This window comes from Pyrgilauda ruficollis, unplaced genomic scaffold (genome assembly GCF_017590135.1).
Source record: "Pyrgilauda ruficollis isolate IOZ18807 unplaced genomic scaffold, ASM1759013v1 scaffold14, whole genome shotgun sequence".
Taxonomy (NCBI): domain Eukaryota; kingdom Metazoa; phylum Chordata; class Aves; order Passeriformes; family Passeridae; genus Pyrgilauda; species Pyrgilauda ruficollis.
In genome coordinates, this window is record NW_024512543.1 from 6367838 (window position 1) to 6391599 (window position 23762).

Sequence of the window (23762 nt, forward strand, 5' to 3'; positions counted from 1 at the left end):
ATTTCAAAATTCTTCTTGCTTTGGTTTCTATTTTTTCTGGGATGGAGTGGTGGTGTGTTAATTGCTCATACGTGCCAATATACTTTTCTTTCTTATAAAAAGAAATTTTAATTCTATAACCAGAACGCTGTGGTCCTCTTCTTTTCATAGCCAAATGCCCCTTAAGCAGCAGGACCCCTTCCAAGTCTTCAAGTTTCTTTCATCAGTCTGAGAGTAGATATACACAGCTCCTGTGCTGCAATATTTATCTGGCTTTTAATGGATTGTAACCAAAGACAAAAATATTTCCTCAAGAAGACTGGCAAGAAACTGTCAAAACTGAAACCTCTTCCAGTGTTTATATTTTAAACAGAAGTGCTAAATTGTAAATCTATCCCAGCTTAGCCTTAAATTTGAAATATTGGCTCAACTTACTAGTGCAGCAGCATTTTATGAGTGACATTTCAAAATTTAATAAAGGAAATCCAGCTACTAATTAAGAGTCAGAAAGGAAAGTTAAACACCAGAATTCAAGACTTCAGAAAAATAAACTATTGTTAAACTCTGTTGTTACATCACCGGAAAAGGATTACGTGGAAACCACTTTAAAGCACATAGACAAATCCCACACTTCTATACACAGCGTTTCTGGATCTTTGAAAGGAACTTCCCTTTCAAACTAAAGGAGACGAAACATACTGTTGAAGTGCCTGGGCAGAGACTGTCCTATGTCAGTAAAATCTCATGCAAATCCATGAAAGCACATTATCACAAACACGCTCAAGGACTGGGACATGTAAGTACTGGGTACACAGAGATCCACAGAAGTGCCTAAGCCATACTGTGGTGGATGATGACTGAGAACAGTAAGGAAAGGAATACCTCTGACATATTTGCAAAGAGCATTTCTTGTCACAGCAATTGCTGCAGCTAGAATTCCTGGAGAAAGTGAGTACTTTTCCATCAGGAAAATGCACATAGCAGGAATGCAGTATTAATATTGAATGCACTCCTACTTAATTTCCATAGCAACCAGTGAAAGATAGTCATGACATCAGCAATTCTTGGACATAAGTTGTTCTGTAAGAGATTTAATCGTTATACCAGAAATTAACCACCAGTGCTTTTACAGAAAGCTAAAATCCATGTGGGCAGAGTCCACATACAGAGTAACATAACATAAAAGCTCTAACCCAAATAAAATACTTTAAGGGGCTGTTGGAGTAAAGTCCTTAATGCAAACATTATTAAATAGAAGCACTGCTTATATTAACATTTTTAGCAAAAAGAAGATGAGATTATGGTACAGCAAATTAAACAGAAACAAAAAAACATTCCCTCTTCATCACTGATTTTCATGTTCTCTTTCGCTGAAGGTGGTGTTTGGTACCAATCTCAAACCAAACATAAAGCAATTGACACAGGAACAAGTTAAACCGGCACACAGCAAAGCATCCTCAGAATCTGAAAAGTGCTTGAGAAAATTTATTCTTTTTCAACATTTTAAGCTTTTTCCAATTTCATCTAAAAACCAACCACTCAAGTTACCATATCAAGTGTTTCTGGTGAAGTTTTCCTACTGTCTTCTCACAAATACATGCTATTGAAATTGCTCCTACTAAAACATCAAGGGCTGATATATCAGGTCAGAAATAAAACACCCATCTGTGTCCTAGTACAAGCAATGCTGTCCTGATCTTTGTTTTCATTTCTCTCTCAAATACTTGGCTGACTCAGTTTTCAAAATTTCAAAGTTCAACAATAACAGCTGGCAAAAAGATCCTTCACCAGAGCTCCTTCAACCTGGACAACTCACTCAAGCCAGTTCTGTTTGCTCAAGTCTGGTAATATGCTTTTACAGTCTCTCTTTGAAACAGACTCAGCTACACAAATAATTGAAGTTCCCTCTGTATCAGCAGATGTTCACATGCACTGTTTTATTTGCAGTGACAGATTAGGTTCTTTGGATTACATTTGAAACTAGATGGACACAGGAAATGAGCTTACTTGAAGTCTTGGCCAAGGTGTCCTGTGCTGGGAAACGAGCTGCCATAAAGAGAAGCACACCAGCATTTCTTGGTATTTTTCCTAGAGGCAAAGACATTCCTCTTTCTTCCTCTGTGGAACTTCTGGTGTATTATTTGCAACAGTAAGACTGACTCCTTGATATCTGCATGCGCAGATATGCTTCTAGAATTGGCATTGCTCAAGAATTAAAGCCTGAGCACCAAAGTTTCAGAGTGAAATGCTGTCTTGCAAGTAGACATAAGCTTAAATCCAGAAATCCTGGATACGTCTTAAAGCTGAGCTACTTTTCCGCTGACTTCTAAGACTTACATTCCAATGTTCAATATTTTATTTCTCTCCTCTCACACCCATGCTTTCTAAATTTAATAGTTTGAAACAAATGTTTGCTCAGACAAAGCTGTAGAAGGACAGACAACAGAAACTCTATGATTAAGCATCAAAGTTTAATTTTGCTTAGTCAAAGCTATAGGTTAGTTAGAATGCTACACACATCACCAGAAATCAAAATGTCTCACCACCCTGTTAAATCCCCCAAAACCGGAACTGTAGCAGCCTATGACTGCTAAATGTCTCTGAATAATGAGGATCAAAAGAATCTAAAGCAGTACCTATACCAGTAGTTCTCTCTATTTTTTACATCACACCCACCTAAGAGCCACACTGAGCATTTCACGTACTGGTTCTCACACAACCTTTATCATTGCCAACAGAAAAAACATTGTGAGTCAGGAATACTGAAGATGCAATAAAGAAGCTCAATACAGGATATACAAATACTATATTCTTCATTTTCTTATAAATCCCTAAAATGAGGCAGAGAGGGAACTCAGAAGGTTATGTAGGACAGCACTCGCTTCAGGGCAGGATCTACTTCCACATCTACATCAGAGAAGTCAGCCTTGAAGTATTATGACATTTCTGTAACTGAAGATCAAAAGGCTAGACCTTCTACCCTGTAGTTTATATGTCTCACTGAAGAAAGGGATGTTATTTTGCTGAGTTGTTATTGATAATGCATATCCTAAATTTCCCTTGATGCAGCTAAACACACTATTTCTCCTAGTCCCATCACAGCTTCACATATGTACTGTCAGACTTTGGTTTTCAGCTGTATGCTCTGATGTGCAATTCCTATTTTTCCAGGAATTCAGTAATGTTTAATAAGTTTAAAACTTTCTTTTAAAAAAAGAAAAGAAAATATAAAGGAAAATCAAGTGTTGATAGCATGAAGTTTTATACACACATTGCACAGGCGCGCACTGCACCTTCTCTTCAACTCCTGCAAAAAATTCAGTTGCCATGTACAACACTGAGGATCTCCTAATTTTAAAAAACAGAATCAAAAAGTATAACCCAATGAGAACTTTTTGATTTCCAACGTCTAAATTACATTTAAAATAAATATTTCTGAAAGGCAATCCAAACCATTTTAATTGTCCTATCTTTAAAACAACTTGAAGTTTATAAAACTATTTAAGAATTTCACCTTTGCCAAAAGACAGGAGGCTTTTAAAACTCAGCAAGAAGCTTAATTTAAAACTTCTTGTTTGCAAGGCCATTCAAACAAAACTAAGGGCTGGACACTAGGGTAAAAAGCTTAAAAATTAGGGATCGTCTTACATTCCTTTTAGCCATGACAAAAATGCATAGGAATATATTGGAGGTAAGCTTCACACCTTCCATTATAATCACCATCTTTTATAATTAGCTGACTTCCAGCCTTTTTCCTGTGACGTTAAATGCCGCAGGATTTTTTAAATGTGTGCCATTGCTTGCTGAGGGTTAGCATTCAATAGGAATGATTACTGTTCATTGCTTGCATGAGTTCATGCCTTCAGAGGTAGAGATTTCTAGTGTTTAATGTGTAAGGCTGTACAACATTTCAGAAATCAGCAGCTTTGTCACATTAACTTCTTAAAAATACTTAACATAGTTTCCAAAGACTATTCAAGTACCTCAGGCTTTCACAGTGAAAAATATCACATGCTTAACTTAAAGGCACTTCAGCATCACGCTGGTAAATTCTTTCACAGCTATTATTTCAAACTAGAAGTGCATTTAAGACATAAAACAAAAGCCACAGTCACCTGTGCTGGTACCAGTCTTTCTGACCTGGAGAAAGAGAATGTAAGCTGTCTTTATAAACTTATTAAATATAAAAAGTTATTTTTAATATGAGATTTATAATTTTGACATGAAGCAATAAAGTTCAATATGCAAATTCCAAAACGAAACAGGACACCTAGGCAGCCACAAGTGATGTGAGAACACAAAGCAAAGTAACCACAATGGCCTAGCTCCTACTGATGGTGATTTCAGCAGTGCCACGTATGGCTCAGCAACCTGAATGGGATGAGAACTGACATTCACAGGTCCCAGTGAGGATACTCTACAGTGCTTGTGCCAGCTGTTCTGTTTCTTTCTGCCTCTTCTTGAACACAAAGCAATATAGTGTCTTCCAAACATTTCCCATCAAAACAAGGGTTAGACAGGATACAGTTCAAGAGTACTTGTTCTGAAAAGTCAATTATTTTATATACAAAAGTACAACTGTATCCATACAATTGTTATTTGTCAACACTAACACAGAAATCAAATTCATTGTAAAGGCTAACTGCAATGATACCAGGTACTCAGCAGCAAACCCTGGATTTCAGAGACAGAAATATGGTTTCTTACTCTTCCACCAGCTTCTTCACCAACATCTTTAGCCTTCTAAGTCAAATTAAAAAATGCATGTAAACCTGCAGGTGATATACAACAGTAGCCTTAGATGCCTTAAGGTCAAAAGATACTGAGCACCTAGAACTGGAAGTGACAGAACAAAACTAATTAAATTATCCAAGATACACAGAACTGCTGCATCTTCTAGAACACCAGGCAGTAACCAGCTGTTAATAGTCTGTTTAACACATCCTTTTGGTCAGAACTACCACGAATTTGCAAATGTTTTGTTTGTTTAGCTCTCTTAGGTAGAAGGAAATGACCTAATTTTTCTGCTGTAAATTTCACAGACCAGTTACTCCAAAGAGCATTTGTATGAATGAAAACCACTTACCCACGGGGACACTCGAAAAGGCTTTTCACACAAAAGAAGCCCTAATGTCAAATATTTCAGTCATTATACCACAGAACAGCTGCATGTTTTCAGTGAGGTAGTGTCTGGAGCAAGAAAGCAAGTTTGAAAATGTGTATGTCAATGAACTTCATTTGTTGCAATTCTAATGTATAAAATCGTGTATAAATAAATTATAGTGCTGATAAGCACAGCTGTAATGTCTGTTAGAACATTCAGCTTCTAAATACTTTAAAATACAATCTCTTCATCTAACACCTCTACATACTGCATGTATCTGATACTGTTTTTTCTCTCAGAGGAAGGATTCACTACTGAAACACAGTATTTACCTTTCAGTTTGTTAGGACAGTGGAAAAGAATTTGTCCCTGAAAACAGACTTATGCACAGACTGCAAGAGATGTACCAGTGCCACATTTAATAATGGGACAACTCTTGTTGAACACCTATAAAAGCTGCAAGGTATTATGCCTCCACAACACCAAAGTCAGGAGAGCAACAACATTCAAGTTCCCAAAGGAATAGCAAAAGTCTGGAAGTCACTCTTCTAAACACAGTTTTAACATCCTTTCCACACCTTTGCTGACAGACAGGACCTGTCTCTCCTCGGCTCTTCTTTCAATCTAACTTTAGCGGGTTCAAAGCAGTTTACAGAGAAGAGCACTGCAGGAAAGCAGTAGCCACTGCACAGCTCCATGTTTGAGTGTCAGGTTACCACCTCAGGTGTGGTTAGATTTCCAACACAGAGAAGAACTATCTGTAATTACATCTACACACACTAAGATGACCAAGAAAATATGATCAATACCTGGCGACCCGTAACACAGCCCCACCAACTAGCAGAAAAACACAGACTATTAACAAAAAGAATGCTACTGACTAAAAGGAACAGTTTATCACCACCTCCAAATGATTATCACCACCTCCAAATTTATGAGCACAGCACTGGAGAGAACCATCTGTGGATCAAATCTACTTCCCTGAATTTTAAAGCAACATAAAGGAATGTAACAGGAATTTTGCCTGTACTTTCCACAGAGCATCTTCTCTCCCAAAGGGAAGACGATTCATAGATGTATCAGATTTGCTAAAAATCCAACACAACACTTAATGACTTTAACAATAAGGATCAGCTGTGGACATAGTGCAGGAAGAGCTTCAAGAAACATGTCAACGTAGAAAACCTTTCAGTAACATTAAATCTGTTTGCAGTACAGCATCCTCCAAGTACAATGAATAGGCAGCTACTGGAGTCCCTGTCCAACACTCACAGAGTGAAGCCTGAAGGCAGGATGAAATCCTATTTGCAACATGACTTTCAAAGTGTTTCCACATGCTCTGTAATGTCTAAAAAAGGATAAATCTGTGGTAGCACTCTACAAACACCCAAGCTCTGGGCAAAATATAAATGCCCAAAGGCAAAAACTTAAAAACCAAACCAATTTAAGAGATCTTTTTTTTTTTCACAAGAGAAACCAAGAACAAATGCTCCCTTACATGTTTGCACTAGTCTCCCATCTCTATCTCAAAAAAAAAAGTATATTAGCCTCTTACCTACATAAAATAGCAAGCATTAGAAGTAACAAAGCCCACAGCTTGGCTGCTACCACACTAGTCTCATGTATTTTACTTTCAAACAGAAAACCCTACAGAGAGCTGCAGCAACACTTATGAAGAGCTCTCAGGTCTTCATTGAGTACAGATGAAGTCATCATCATCCCTGAAAGCAAGACCACATTCTGGTCTTGCTACTCAGTTATGCTTTGAACTCCAAAGAATTACAGATGATTTTTAGAGAGCGGGCAAAGCAGATCTTAAGAAGTAAGAACAGGCTAATCCTGTGCACCCCCTCCCCAGCTCCTCCAACATATTCAAGTGTGGTTGAGCAGCTACACTACAGACAATGGACCACTTTGGAATGCCCACTGCAAAACTTAAAGAAAACTCAGGTATATTCACCATCTTTCATATTTGAATGCATTCCTATTTATTAACCATTCTTCCCAAAATATCTCGCTTTGTCCTGCTCCTCTGAGGAGCATCAGGAAGAGAAGTCACCCCATCAGATATTTAAGGACATAGGAGACTGCATACTTTTCCTGGAATGTATGAATTCCCAAAAAATACCCAAGACAGGCGTAACAGGATACTCTCCTTCAATAGCAGAAAGTTCTATTCTTTCTGTGAGCAAAACACAGTACCACCCACTAAAGCGATGACTCTGCATCTGGTTTATCTTGTTCCCTCACAATGGCATACTTCCTGTCTCTATCTATTCAACACCCGTTAACACCCACTCTGCATCTCAAGCCTTATAAAAATTTCCACTTTGTCCATATCAAGGCACACTACATTGGACAATAAATTCTAATCAAGTAAGATAAAACGCCTCTTAATATTGTTCTGAATTGAAGTTTTCACCTAATTGCAAGTTCTTTGGATATTAATACTCTACTATTCTGACCGAATCAAGAAATGTCCCTTACTTTTACCTTAAAAGCTTTTTTTCCTAAAGAACAAATTAAATTGATTCAGTGATTTCCAATTAAAAGCAGACTAATGAGTGCACATAAGTCCCATTTTGGTGACAGGATGCAAAGGTTCATCCATTTCTACGCCTTTTCAGCACAGAATAGGCCAAAACCTTTTCTGACTTTGGGTACATGTGCCCAGAATAGATGAATACTTCATTTAAATACAGGAAGCACTTGTCATTAGAAGTGCAAGTCTGACTGAGAGTTTAAAAAAAGTCAGTCTTTTAACAGTGTGGAGTGGTTCACACCCTTTGTGTTCAGTAAAGGATTGAAAAAGTATGAAAAAAACTAAATGCCTAGAAATTGAGCACTCTGCTTTTCAACCTGTGCAATGCCTAAATTATAAAAAAAATCACCATCCTCAAACTTACAGCTCTGTTGTCTCCTAGACAGTGTTAAACCTTAAGCTAAGTTTGAGCTTTCTCAGAGCAATTACTTTCAAAGCTTTGGCAAAACACCATCTCTGTTCAGGACTGAATTACAGTTCCTTCCTCTTAGCAGAAGAATAACTCAAGACAAAAATATGCAAGCAGTCATGGACTAGAAACGTTGTATACACTTGAGTATATGTAAAAGCACAAAAGCAGCTCTAGTAGGGTAAAGCAGGGCATTAACCTCGTGTGAAAGTTACCTCATACTTACCGCATACCTATCAATCCACAACTTCACAAAAACACGCCACACTCAGTTTAAAGAATTCCACCTAGCAGCATCACATCTTTAACTATCAGACAGAATTACTTTAAGCATAATACAGAGAAAAACTAATGGAAGGCCCGTAGGTGTCAGAACCATAGACTGTGTTCCTTGTACACCGATATTTTACCTCGATATTAGTCTTCCTCAAGCGTCATCTGCTTCCAACCTACTGTAGATCTACTATTAGTGTACTTTGAGGAAGAAAGGGGAGCATATGCAACAAGCCACCCTAAATTTGTTATTTATTTTTATTCTGATATTTATTAAGTATTAATATTGAATACTATTCTAAAGTATTAAATTATTGTTTCTTAAATAAAGAGGAAGGAAAATTGGACACAAAAAAAGGAAAATATCTATTTATAATTCTCTGTTAATCTGGAATGAGTTACCAGAATGTTAAAAGGTAATTTCAGTTTCATATGCGTTAATAGTCTGTAATATACACACACAAGATCATAGCACAGAGGCATTCTCAGAAGTTAGCAAGTGCCTCTAACCTCATGCACTGGTTGAAATCCTAGGTGTTACTTGAAAATATTTTCAATTATCAAGAGGGAGGAAGGATTGCTTTCCAAGCACAGCCCATCACTTACCTTAGAAGTCAAACTGTACCCACAACTACACTTTCAACAGAGAGAACTGAGTACCTTTTCATGCAATCCAAGAGGTCTATAATTTCTGATCTTCCAGAAAAAGGAAGAAAAATATTGTATTACTTCTCTACCAAGCTACATGATTTAGTTCAACTAGATAATAATGTAGGATATCTCAGACTGGTTTTCCAAGGCATTTGTTACATGAGCCATCTGATTTTAAGAAAGAAGCCACATCATCTGCAATGAGAGCCAACCGTAAAATAGGTCAGTGTGTAATGAAGCATATCTCTGGCTTATGCTTGCCAAAAAAACCCAAATAACAATTCATGGCAAGAGTACCTCATGGATATCCAAAAGAAGGGCAGTAACTCTTACCTTAACAGGAAAGCTACACTTGCCAGTACGAACGCCTTCTTCGTCAGTCTGCCACTGATGAGGCCTGCTGGCCTCTGGGACATAGACATCTTTCTTTCTCCTAAAGCTTTGCCGTAATTTGTTCATTTCTCAGATTTTCACGTCCTAGAAGAAGAAAAAAAGAATACTGCCAATAGGCACCAAACACACATTTAGGCACTTCGGGTCAACCATTATCATGACAAATGAATCTGTGGAAAACCTGAGCTTTTGCAAAGATGAATGGAAGGGCCCCTGTGACAGGAAAATATTTTGGACACAGATTCAGAGAAAGATGGGTATTCACTTCAAAACAGAAAACACAAATCCACATTACTTGTTTAACATCTTTCCACAGCAACTGAAGCATTTCACCCAGGAATAAGTATTAGTGGGAGCATACGGCTACCTAAAATAGCTGACAGAGAAGCTCTGAAGAGTTTTTTAAACACCCACCTAAAGCAACCAAGCAGGACACCAATAGCAAAAGCTTCCAAGGCACTCATGCAAGGCAAGCTCTAAAACTGCTCCTAAAATCAGGTGCTTGTGCTGCTCACTAAGTACAAGAGATAGGTTCAGGCTTTTACTGACGGGAACAGTCCAACCCTTGCTTAGTCTACTGGTAGAATTCTTGCAGTTAAACGAGAAATGCACTTCTTCAAAAGGGGAAGATCATGCTGCAAATACACTTCTGAAGCCTAGAATTCAAAACTTCGTATACAGTATGCCTTTATGTATCAATTTCTATATACAATCCAATCCATGCTTTAGACTTGCTTATCTTTACTAGATTCAAACTACAGTTAGCCAAGAAGCTATCAGCAAAATTACTGCTAATAAAAAGACTCAGTATTTACCTAAAGAAGTAAAATCATATGGGATACAAAGTGGGGAATATTGAAGACATACTGAAAGGCTGCTTGAGACTTGGTTGTCATTCCTGGAAAAGAAGCTTTCTCACAACCATGACATTTCATTTTGATTGAAAAAAAAAAAGATGCTGCAGAATGCAAGGCAGCAAAATCTAATTGGATTACATATGCATATTTCCCATTAGACTGAATAAACTACAGAATATAGATATTTACAGGTGTCAATGGCTGGCCTTCGAACAAAAGCTGCTTTGAAAGCAGTTGGAACACCATTTTAAACCTTGAAAAGGACGGGTATCTTCCAGTCAAAACTGTATGACATAGGTGAGAAAAATCAACACATTCCTATTTGTGATATCTGACATTTAAGAAGCTTAAAGTCAATATGCAACTATTTCAAAGCCGAATGAAATTAAAAACACTATAGAAAATCACTGCCCATCACTAATTACAAATACTAAATTGTTTTGTATCTCATGGCACACTTTAACCGTGCCAAATAAAATGCCAAATAAAAAGGTATGCATTTTCTAAAACTTCCTTCAGCAACTGTTACTTTCTCCCTCAAGCAGCAGATAATTAAACAAGTCAGTTCCCACTGTATCTTCATGGCATGATACTGGCTGATTTCTCCAGAATCTTCCATCTTTTTATCATCTATTAAAAGAACTACTGTAAGATAAGTAATAATTCAAAGATATACCCATGGATAAAGAAAACACCACTGTATCACTAGGACTGGGTAATTTAAGTGTGGTGATGTTAATTGCTTAAGGGGAAATAAGCACAACAGTCACACACACAAGTTCAGTGGCATATGAATGCCATTATTCCTGAGTCATGCAGCATTCTGTGTACTTTCAGCATAGGGGATGATTCCTGCAGTATTTCTACACTAGAAAACAGCCACACCAAAGACCACTTTTACAGCAAACACTGTGCTTAAAGTTGCTTGATGAGCATTTGAAAGCTCATCATGAACAAGGTGTGACACTCCAAGCAACCCAAATCCAAATGCAAATTAAGTGAAGGCTTGGGATGTAGCTGAAGGCTACAGGCAACTGTCCCTAGCAGGTACCTAGAATAGCCAGGAGGTCTAACAAGCAGTGCAAGTGCAGGGATGGCAAATTGCTGAAGGATTCTCAATCACAATTATCTAGTTATAAAGAAGTGTTAACTTCATTCCTTCATAGCTACAAAATGCTTGTCATAACTAGGAACATAAAATATTTTCTTGAATTTACTTGAGTGGATTTAGAGATTAGAACATATGTGCAAAATAAAAAATATGCACATTTCTTATCACTCAGTAAGTTGAAGCAGCTCTATTCTGCTTTCAGCTGGGACAGAGTTAATTTTCTTCCCAGTAGCTGATACAGTGCTGTGTTTTGGATTTAGGCTGAGAAAAATGTTTATAACACATCGGTTTAGTTGTTGCTAAAACACTAAATCAAGGTCTTTTCTGCTTCTCACCCCACCCTACCACTGAGCTGGCTCCAGGGCACAAAAAGTTGTGAGGGGACACAGCTGGGAGAACTGATCCCAGCTAACCACAGGCATGTCCCACAGCATAGGGCATCACACTCAGCATGTAAAAGTGGGGGAGGGAAGGAAAGACGGAAGGAAGGACAGAAGGAAAGGGGTACATTCAGAGTGACCGTGTCCTCCCAAGCAACTGCCGTGTGTGATAGAGCCCTGCTCTCCTGGGGATGGCCGAACACCTGCCTGCCCATGGGAAGCATTAAATTAATGTCTTGCTTTGCTTGCCCGTGTGGCTTTTGTTTCATCTATCTATCTGAACCCATGAAGTATTCACTTTTGCTCTTCTGATTCTCTTGCCCATCCCACGGGGAAGAGTGAGCAAGCAGCTGGACGGGGCTTAGTTGCCATCTGGGGCTAAACCACAACACTCTTCTATAAACATTGCTTATTTTACATGCTATAAGCCATTTTAAAATCTCTGTGCAAAAGGCGATTCTCAAAGTTTTAAGAGGAGCTGCAAAGCTTCTGTTCTAAGGCTTAGAGAGGCATTACAGCAATATTAGTTAAGTATTTTGTTTTACAAACTGCAGACGGAGGACTCTGTGCATCCATCTGAAGGAATCAGAATATCAAGGGAGGCCATTCAATCACCTTGGGCAGGTAAAACATACTGCAGCAAATCTCTGCATGGCATCTCAGCTCATAAGGACAGACAGACACTCTTGTCCCTGCTGCAGACTGGCAGGGCCAGAGCAAAACCACTGCTCCAGCTGCTTCAGTGTGAAGTGCAGAAATCTGGTCAGCACATGGCTTACAGCCCAGCTTGCACTCCAGTGAGGGACAAATGCACAGATACTCCACTCTGCCAAAAGGAGCAACAGACTCTTAAGCAGATACAATTAGATGCAGTGAGGCCCGTGTCAGTTTTGAAGATCTCAAGATCTCAAAAACTTCAGTGAATAGCAAACCAAGGACTGAGGACAGCACACAATCACTGTACCACTTGTGAAAAACCGCAGTCTAATTGCCTTATCATAACATTTGCTTATGGGAGCATTCTGTTGGACTTCTCCCTCCCAGGCATTACTGGTGCCCAAGAGACTGGCGCCTTATCAGACACTTATTCTGACCAGGAATCTCAATCCCCAGGGGAGGATAAGAATAAGAGTTCCTCAACTACATTTTGTATGAGAAACTGAAGTGGCGTTTTGCCCAAAGTATTTCCTTTTCACCAAAAAACAAACCCATTTTCCTACACGTTCTAATTTTGAGATCATGTTGGCAACAAACAGCTTAAAAATAGCTTGTTCTATCTGATAGAAATGCTGACAAACAGCAAAATTAATTACTTGTAAGGCAACCAGCAAGCTCTCTCCAACGGCCACACTTCCCTTTTCTGAAATATCAGACTTATGAGTAGGCTGCAAAACAGTATGTCCTATAAATACCTAATTTGCTGGTAACATGGATGTCAGGACAACCTAACTGCAGTTGTCATCTGATGGGAAAGTGTTAAATAGAACAATTCACACAGGCTGCATATTTGAGGATTCAGGAGAGAAGCACAGTGAATTGCTCCAATTAAGTGCTGAAATTTTTACTAATTTTGTCTGGAACTCAGAAAACCTAGTGAAAAGTCAAGATAGGGAAATCAAAATCTAGTTAAATCACAAAACATAACATTACATCAGAGACAAACTGCCAACAAAGGCTGAAAGCCCTGAGCCTTCTGGAGAAATAAGGAAACAGAGACACATTGGGTCCTGGTACATTTCAAGGTTATCTTACTGCAGACAGCTGAGTATCTAAATGGTCATTCCCACTGGAGGAAAAAAAAAAAGGCAAAACAAACCCCAACAAAGCAAAACAAAACAACCCACACAACATGAAAATCTCCACCACTTTTGTAATTCAAGAGATTTCAACATGAGACTAGACATCAGATCATTTTCAAAAGCACCTACCTACAAAAGGTATCAAAAAGACAAATGAGATTTTAAATCTATGTTACCATTTATTTTTATGCAAATTTATGTATTTTGGAAACAGAGCTCCAAAGCCAATTTAAGGAGAGCGGGGGCATCATTATTCTTCTGACCAACAGAAAAACTACCATTTACACCTTTATCAGTCCACTGACAGCTCAGGGGCAGAGTTGTCAGAAACAACAGAGACAGAAACAACACTGTCATGGATAAAAGTACATGTTGAAGCACTCAGCTTCACTGCCTTGTGCATCATCAGGTTATGGCTGCAGAACAAATTACTGCAAGATAAACCAGCATGTTAATTCATGTCTTGTTAGCTGCTCTGCTGTACAATTGTGTTCACTTTTACCCTTCAGTGAGCACAAGCCAGCAATTTACCCTTCAGTGGGAGATGGGTAAGCTTTCATATTAACTGAAGCTAGATCAGGAGGAAGCTGCTGATGATGCAAATTTAGAGCTTAGCTTTTGCAAGAGTTTACCCATGTAACCATACCTTCAGATAAGCAATTCATTTACTGTGGATAGCTGCTTCTTGCAGAGCAGTTGCTGCTACTGGGTAATCCAAACTAGAGAATCTGCAGGGCAGAAGGACAATATGGGTTCCTGGGTACCTGAACTGCATGCACAAATTCAACTGCTTAGATTGTAAGCTAGGGTGTACTATGTATTCCACACTAAGGAACCACTTAGAGTTTTAACACTCAGGACAAAGAAACAGCACAAACATTTTTTATCTTTCTTATGAACTCTAGCCTTCACAAAGGTTATTTAATCTGCATTCAATTATCTATTATCTTTTCTGTTTGCAATGAAAAACGATAAAAATGGGTATTAAGTCTTCAGTCAGCTATTTAAAACCATTCAGCAGGTTTGGGATTACTATCCGTTTTCTTTCAGAATTTAATACTGTTTCCTATTTACCAATTTAGAAAATAAAAAAGAAAGTCATGGGTCAAACAAGGGCAAAGCACTCTGTGCAGCCTGCAACAAATGCAGAGTACCCGGGGGCAGGAGGGAACACACCCCCCCACACACACACCCACCCCGGATGCCATCCTCCTGATTTATAGTACAAAGTTCTCCTGCAAGCCTGAGCCACCAGGAGTAGTACTGACACATGAAAAAAATTCCTAGAAGTATGCACTTCAAACAGCAGGGAAATACAGTTTTAAGAACAATGTATTATAGGGATCATTCTAAAATTTACAAGCCTCCATATAAAACAAATTTAATTAACTTGATAGTATCTGGTTAAGTAATTTAAAAGGAAAAAAAAAAAAAAAAAGGTCTGGTTCATACCAGTACTGCCTGCTGGCCACACACAGGTGAGGGCTAAGCAGCTGCACAACCATCTGCTCCCTTATGTGCTCTTCCCCAGTGAAATACACCTAACACTGCCGAAGGGCCAAGCCAAAGAGTCTGAAACCCAGAGCAAAAACCTCATCCATCTCTAATATGTTTTTCTCACATTTCTTGACAACAAAGCTTTCTGAATCAGGATGCATTCCTCCTGCCAAAGCTACCTGATATTTCACACCTAAGAGGAAATGCAAATAATCTTAATCTTGTTGAAAAAAATGTGTTTACCTAACCTACTTACTAGGAAAACACTCCAGAGACATTCCTCCACATGACTGTGAAGATCTGCATCCTTAGAAAGCTCAGTGGCTCTGAGTTCTTGTGCAAGCACAATCTGATCACATTGTCCACAGGTTAATGTTTAATAGCTATCTTTTGACCATTATGAAAAACCTCAATCATACTATGAAATGCACCAGGAATTGTGAGCAGTCCACACTTCCATATTCCAGAAGAGTATTTCACATTGCTTTTTCTAATAAAATACAGTTCACTGCTGCCACTTGAACATTATTGTAAATCTTGGCTATAACCAGGACACAAGGACATCAGTGAGGAAATATGCTTGTTTCAAGTCACTCTCGTGGGATGAGGTTTGGGTTTGGCAGGCTTACCTGCAGTACAAACACAAGAAGAAGCAGTTCAAAACATTTAAATCTCTTTTGCTCTCTAATGTACAATTTGAGTCCCTAAATTTAAGATGACAATGTAAGAACATTTCATTTATTAAAAAGAGGCAAGCTAGGAAACAAGTTGAGTGCTGCCAAGGTAAATAGTCTGTCCCTGTCTATTATGAAGCTGCTAGGATGGAGTTTTACTTCTCTGAAAAATCCTTATTAAGCATTGCTGCTAAGCAAACGTTCTCCCCTCCTCTCCCACTTACAGAGTACAAAAAACATGTAATGTCCTATCTCTCCAAGCCTACTGTAAAGGTTAGCCAAAACTTGCTGCAATTGCCCTGCAACAGCTTCTCTGCAATTATTCACCAGCACAAGCACACAGAGTACCCTTATCTTCTAAGGAAGAAAAGGTCACCCCATGTGTCAGATTCTGAATGCAGAACTTTGAGCCTTTTTGTAAGTTTAGACCCCATAAAATCTAATTAAATCCAGCACTGTCACACTGAAGCAAATGAAGGCAAGTGACCGTATGAGCATGCTCACTAAAACGTTAACAGCCCTGTTTCGCAATTCAGGCTGACTAACCACATTATTCACCACAGGCTTTCCAACCCATTCACCCTTTCATTACCCAATTAACATCTCATAGTACAGTACTACAAGTAAGCTTTCTATCAAAATATGCATAAAAGTGAAGCATTTCTTCATTTGTTCAGCCAGCAAGCGTATTTTGTTGTTGTTATTATTATTATTTAGAGTTCAAATTAAGGGGAATTTCCTTGCTGAAGATAAATTAATGGATACATAACTAAAAGTCTGTTGAAGCTGTAGAAAACTCACCTTTCAGCAGTGAAAGTACTATTTAGATCATACTTTGAGAATACATCAGAAATGGCAACCTTAAACTCTTTATGTAAGACCAAAGAGATCAAGCTGTGACAATAATGTCTCTGACAGCATTCTTTGAAATCGTGATGCACTGCGATCATATCATGTGAAGTACAAGACATCCTCAAATCCATCAGATTTCTTGCTGTCTTATACCTAAACTAAGGTATTGTGTGAGCACTCCACAACTCTCTCCAGAGCGCTTGACACTTCTATCTGCACCACAGATGAGGGTGGAAAAAGGGGAAAAAACAATGTTATGACAGCAACATTTTACTGGCAGAAGCCAGACTTAAACAAAAATTGCAAACAGCTTATGAAATATCAGGAAATGAAATAATGAACTGTACTCCAACACACTGTTAACAATTATGTGTCTAAAACATTCAGCTACCAGAGGCCCTGTCCTAAAGCTTAGGATTTTGTAAAATACACTTTCCAAACATAAATACCCCCAGACTGCAACAATTAACAGAGGAGTCAGTATTCCACAATGTTATGTAACAGAAGTATCACCAAAGTAAACATTCAGACTCTTAAACAGTCACAACAATACAAGTTTGATCATTGCAAGGCAGAAGTTATTCCTAAGACTATGCAATGCCTCTTCTAGTAGATGCAAGATAAATCATTTGCCTCTCACAAACCTGTGAAATTCAGCAAATAAAAGAAAGCAAGCCTCATTTTCTCCATCAATAACTATTATAAAGCAAACGTCCCAGTCCATCAGACACCACAGCAACTCCAAACTCTGACTATGGTCCTAAACAATATGCTAAGAGGTTTAAGAGCAGAGATATAAGGCAGTAATCCCCTTGTTTTGTAGGCTCACTCTAAAAATACCCTGCAGACTGTCAGTCACTGGTGGAAAGCAGGTCTCCTAAACACTTGATGTGATAGAAAGTGAGTTGAATTATATTATCTATAATAACTGAAAAGAAGCAGAAGTTTAATAAAGAAGCACTAGCTATGTGCCTTGTGGAAAGCATTTCAAGTAATTCTGCTTTGCAGCTCATCTGCACACATGTGAATAATTTTAACTAACCAAGCCACGTCATTTCCAAGTGAATCATTTACATTTAGGGCAGCTAAATATCAGACAACTCAAGAGTTTTCAAACATTAACATCTCGGTTTAAAAGGTATCTTTACAAATACATGCTGAATTTCAGAATGAAATTAGATATAAAAGAAAGTACAAAAAGAGCTGAAACAGCCAAAAGGTATGTTCTTTAATCACCCAATTCCACAAACTGCAGCTTGAAGTTATGTATGTCAAATCCCACGAAAATAAATGCATTTTCAAAATTTAAAAAACACTCTTTAACAAGTAAAATAAGCATTTTTACTGGTAGATCAATCATAAACCTTAGGGTTTACACTGGACTTACTTCCGTAGGACCTATGAGTATTTTATAAGCAATCAGTGTTGATTAAACAAGGCCAAACATCTGCTGCTTAGTAACAGAGAGGGTCGAATAGAAATCAGTCAGTCACACCTTTGTGCTGTTGACCTGATCACTCCCTACTTACTGGGAGTCCAGAAACATACGAACACATGCTGTATTTTTGGTTCCAGCTCTTAGGTAAGGGCAGAGAGAGCAGACAAAATGAGCTACAGATCCAGAGCACGCCTTGCAGGAACCAACTGCACTCGAAACCAGTTTACTAGGAGGACATATTTCAGCAAGATATTAAAAATATTTACAGTGAAGCTTTACCCTTGGTTCATATACAATGTTTCACAAAAGCAAAAGCAACCGCATTTTGGCCAACCAATCCTGCAACACTGCTCTACACCAGCCCACAGCATGGTCCAGCCCAACAGCCCACATTGCAGGAACATTTGGATCAACAAGCCATACAAATCTATCAGCCTTAGGAGAAACCTTCAGTGGGAATGAACAGCAGTGCTGCTCCATCTGTCAGCAAGGAGGATTCAGGTACAGAGAAACTAGGTAAATCCACGTGAGTACTAGTGTGCTCAGATACAAAACAGCGAGGTAAAGAGGGCTCTCCACCACAACCAGCAATGTTTCATTCATTCATGTATGCTCTCAAAAGAAATAAGTTCAACAACTGTTTGAAGGTGATGCAAAATGTTCCAGAGTAGATTAAACTGATTTTAGAAATACAAGATCATCTCACAAGAAGAAATTATTATTAAATTATTAAAACAGCAGAGAAAAGCATATGGAAGAAGGGTAAAAAAGCCACTGTAATTATAAATAGCAATGAATATTAATTCAGCTATTACTACTGTCTAGGAAAGGTCATAACTCATGTTTAGTCCTCTAAAAATTTAATTGTCAAAGAAGCAAACAGTAGTAAGAATTATTATGATATTATTATGAAATTCTTTATATTTAAAAATTAATTATTATTAAATTATTATGAAAGAATTATTATGAAAGCAGAGCAAAGCAAGCAGGTTGCAGCAGCATAAGACCAGACTGCACTCAGCTTCAATACCATATCGTTGTTGTAGTTAATACACCCTCCCTGAAATGAAACTGGAAGGTGCAGGAAAGAAGCAAGTATAAGGAAGATGGCAAGGACTACTTAATACCTTCAGCTCAAGGACAGATTAGATATATCAAAGGTCTTCACCTCAGAAAACCAATTTTCCAGTGGGGAAAGCTACAACAGTTACAATATCATAATGTTAGAAAATAAAAAAGGAATGATGATTTTCCAATTCTTATATTGTAGGAACTGTGAAAAAGCAATAGAATCCTCCAGCAGTCCAGGTTTTAATAAAACAGTACTTCTCTTCATGATACAAAATTAAGCAGGACAATTCCTAGGTCTGGGAAAGTTTAAAAACTAAAAATAGAAAGGAATTTTTAAAAATAAATCCCCAAACCACCCAGATTAATTATTTGATTGAAGCTTCCAAAAGTTATTGGAACCTATAGTGGCGGTGGTGCAGCCATCCATTTAGGAAATCACCCAGTCCCATCTGACCAGCGGGGAAGTCTTGCTTCATGTCTTAATCGTCTATTCTTCCCAGGATCCAAGAGTGACTGTATCAGAGAGAATGACTGTGCTGTGGAGCCTTTGTTGTGAAGCAGCCCAACTCCCAGGCTGGTGTCCCTTCAGGGCCAGTCCAGCTGGCCACACCTCCGTGTGGCAGCTGTCACAGCACCACAGCAGAGCTGCTCACACCCAGCTGCCGCAGCACCACCGAGAGCTGCCTCTCTACAGTGGAAGGATCTCCCTTTCCAAAGAAAACCCAGAAGCAGGAGTTTTTATAGATCAAGACATTTAAATGAAATGAATCTGTATATTCCAGATAGCTCACAAAATCTGAATTGTTGTGGCAACAAGTCATGGGTGCACTTAGTCAATCTCAATTACAAAATGAAAATGAGCTTAAACTGCCACGAAGTGTGTCATTCACAGGATGACAGATGACTCCCTGTTACACCATTACTGCGCTGGGCCCAAGCACTCCAGTCAGTCACTGCCTGGCAGCTGTTCCATGGCAGCTCAAGGCACTTCAATCGCCCCCATCCTCCACAGCTAAATATAATTAAGGCCTTCTTATCTGTGGGTTTTCTTCAGCTTGTTCACGCTAAATCAACCACACTTTTGACTGCAGCCAATGCAAAGAAGGAGGAGGCCGAGTGACACAAAAAGCATTTTTAATATTAATTTAGAATTCAAATGAAATTGTGAAGCGTTGCACCAAGCTTTTGTGAAAAAGTGGCAGGTTTTAATAATAAAAATGAGCCCAGAGAAAAGATACAGTCATTTTTTCCAGCTGTCAGGATATCAGAAAATCATTTGATCGTCCCTCATTAAGCCTAACAACAGAAAAAGTTCACTTTCATGTAAAATACAGGCAGAATGTTCTTAGGAACCCACTCCGATATCCAGCATTGCAACTGTGGTTGACTTCTAAGAACATAAATTTTTCTTTACACTAATCTTATTTATTAAAGTAAGAATTAATGTATACATTTGTACACCTGTCCGGTGCAAGTTTTGAATTGTTCCATAACACTTTTCTCATAATAACTCTTTACCAAGCTCTACAAGGAACTAACAGAATTTCCAAATCCATTTGCTTTACACAAATGTAACCAAAGTCAGTCACAAGCTATAAATACCTTTAAGCACACAGAATGCAATGCTTTCTGAACTCCCTCACCAGTTAAATACCTTTAAATATATTTTGCATCCTCTCTAGAATCTAATACAAGCCACGTGTTTCATCACCCACAGGAGTCACAAAACATTTAAGGACTCTGTCACCATACTCCCTGTGAAAGGTGTCTAAACAGAGAATTCCAACACAATTCCAGCCTTCTGATACCATTTTGTATATAGGCAACTAGCATTCCTTATGACACAGCACTTAAAACCTCACATCGTTCCTAATGTTTCCCATGTTTGCTTACTGCAAAGCCTTGAGATCTAAGCACAACTTCAGTGATTTTCAAAATTGTATAGAGCAACATAACTGAAGAAATATCCTTTATAAGCATTTACCTTCATAAAATCCTGATGGACATAATGGTGGGAAAAAAGCATTCCCCAAACCCAAGTGTAGTAGAATCAGTTACCAGAACAATGTTCATATGACAGCAGCAAGAATAGGTTCACTTGGTGACTTACTTGTTTTTCCCCCGCTCAGATTCTGCTATAGTACTTTTCTTAAAAATCCCTCTCTCTTGAAGCTATAACCATGACTCCATGGATATTAAAAAAAAAAAAAAAAAAAAAAAAAAAAAAAGGAATCTTTGGTCTGAAATAAAGGGGAGATGATAAAGTGATAAGGTCAAGTCCAATATGGGCTATAAAAGGTTTCATCTGGGAACTTACATCATTTTCTCCCTGTACTTCCCTCTCTTTGTACAACACAAGGGGGTTTTTTGATAATTTCAGTGTTTCTTTTAAAGAATAACCCATAATCTGGAATTAGTACTCCATTATACTAATTTGCCACAACTCCAGTCAAGGCTGGATTTTTCTTTATTCATGGGAATAGACCTGAAGCTTCTCAGACCTATGGCAAAAGCTTTCATCTTAGTAATTTCAATGTTTGCATATTTTAATTTGGGGTAAGAGGGGAGAGGAGGGAAGGGGTGAACTCTATGGAATTAAGTGATAAAAGGATACATCGATCAGTCTGCATTAAAGGTTTGAGGTTTTATGGAAGAATTCCAAGTAAAGTTTTTCATGTCTGCTCTTATAAACAGATACATTCTTCCCTCTCCCACTCCCTCTTCCTATCACTTGGCATTTAAAGCCTTTTGCTTGGAAGATAGTAATGTTGGTCTTTATGGAGACTGTAGATAGGAATTCAACTGCTATTGCTACAAAATCTCACAGGCAGTGTTTTCTTAAACACTGATAATAATCTCTCAGACATTTCCTTCCACAGAAGTTACCAGATTTCATTATGGTCATTAAAATTAGTAACACATTATTTCTGAAGAGCAATGATATATCATGAATCCACAACTACAGGCTCAGTGAGAATTATCATATAAAGCTTCAGACATCAATAAATCCCGGGGTTCCTTTTCAGATTGATTTTTTTTTTTTTTTACTTCCATTAAACTCAGTGAAGATAAAAGAAAGTTCACTTTAAGTATATGTAACAATGAAAATGTATTTCTCTAAATAAGTAACTCTGTATACTTCCAAAGAGATGGCTTCTACCCTTTTCACCTAAAATCAAATTAATGATTACAAAATTTCTTCATGATAATGAAGTTTTTTTTAATGATAGCTTTAATTAAGAAATGGAAGCAATATGTTAATTTCTCTAACAATCTAGTCAAAGTATTTGGTCTTTCCAAGACCACAACAGGATTTTAATTCCATACTGTAAACAATATTTTAACCAGTTCATCTAATATAACATTGGGGGTGGGGGGGGAAGTATAAATGTGAATTTCATGTCACTACCTGAGACAGACTGCTCCAAACTTGTAAAACTGCTTTACCTACCAAACGAACTGCAAGAACTCACATCAGCATTTTACCTTCTAGTCAAAACTAAGTCTATGGTAATTCAGAAGGTCAAGTCTTAGATATAATGGACTAGAATATAATAGATTCAGACATACTATACCTCCTTCCTGGTGATAAAATATTGGGATCTTAATTCAACTTTTTTCTGTTAGCTTTCTCTTCCCCATATTAATTCTGCTAGCATACAGATTTTATCTCTTTCAAGAGCAACACAGAATTTCTGCTACAAAAAGGAAACATGCATTAAAAGTCAAGAAAGAGCCTTTGCATGTGTGGTTTCTTCACAAAATATACTCACATCTCAAAATGATTATTAAGAAAAGGCCAGAACGTGCGTTCTAACACAAACAGTTTAAAATAATCTTCCCATAACAATGAAAAACCTCCACTGAAATTGTCTGTAGAATTTGGAAATTAAGATCAAAATTGTTCCCATACTCTTAGTGCAGTAAGACACAGAACACTTAGCGAGATGAAGTTAAACCAATCACTTTAAAAGTTAGCCAATCATACACTAAAAGACAAAGTTAAGATATGCACCTCAAAATGCCCATGCTGCCTCTCAGGGTCCCAGTTTACCTATACAAGGAGCTAAGACTATCACCCTCTTCAATGAATACCAAAATCCTATAAATATTCACAAAACTGTCTCACTATTCCTCATTAACAGTTCTCCCACCTAAATGATACTAAACTATTTTTTATTTTTACAAAATAAAAAATATTTAATTTAATAATAAACATATGCTTGTTTTAGTCCCAATATGGAAATAAATGCTCAACTTAATATTATGAGCATGAAAAGATCATGAAAAGATGTCTTTATTTCAAAAGCTTCAAATGAAGATATAATTACAATCAATATATGCTGAATTAAGTTAGAAACATCTCGTGCCATCAGTAAAACATTCTGTCAGCTAAGGCTAATAAGAACTACAGAAATATTGCACATTGCACCCATTAATTCTCTTTAAAATAAGCTGCCATCTGAGACATGGACAAAAAGACCATGTTCATTATTCAAATATTATTCAGATGTTCATTATTCAAACAAATTGAGGTTTTGGCCATCTTGTTACAGTTGTTCAAACCCTGGAAAAAAGTTCAATATTAATTCACCCCGAACTAGAGAGGTATGTGGTTTTGTTCCTGGTATAGAAATTAACGTTCCTTACCCTCATCACGATCTTAAGCAAAGTAGGATGCTGCCTCTCGTGTGGGATCACAATTCTGTCTCCTTGAGAAGGTGAAATGCAT

General features: G+C 37.8%; 1 protein-coding gene across 11 annotated transcripts in view; it reads right to left on the reverse strand.

Annotated features, from left to right (window-relative positions):
* The window catches only part of NUMB (NUMB endocytic adaptor protein), a 92078-nt gene that overhangs the window by 25396 nt on the left and 42920 nt on the right, over positions 1–23762 (reverse strand). For 5 of the 11 annotated variants that reach the window (XM_041460161.1, XM_041460165.1, XM_041460160.1 and 2 more), the window contains exons 1-2: positions 14145–14226; positions 9292–9435 (exon numbers count right to left, since the gene is read on the reverse strand). In XM_041460161.1, coding sequence (XP_041316095.1) covers positions 9292–9417 — 126 coding nt within the window. In that variant the 5' untranslated portion in view covers positions 9418–9435; positions 14145–14226. Of the gene's footprint in view, positions 1–9291; positions 9436–14144; positions 14231–19429; positions 19449–23762 lie in introns of those variants that run through there. The other 6 variants (XM_041460166.1, XM_041460157.1, XM_041460158.1 and 3 more) reach the window with 4 other exon arrangements.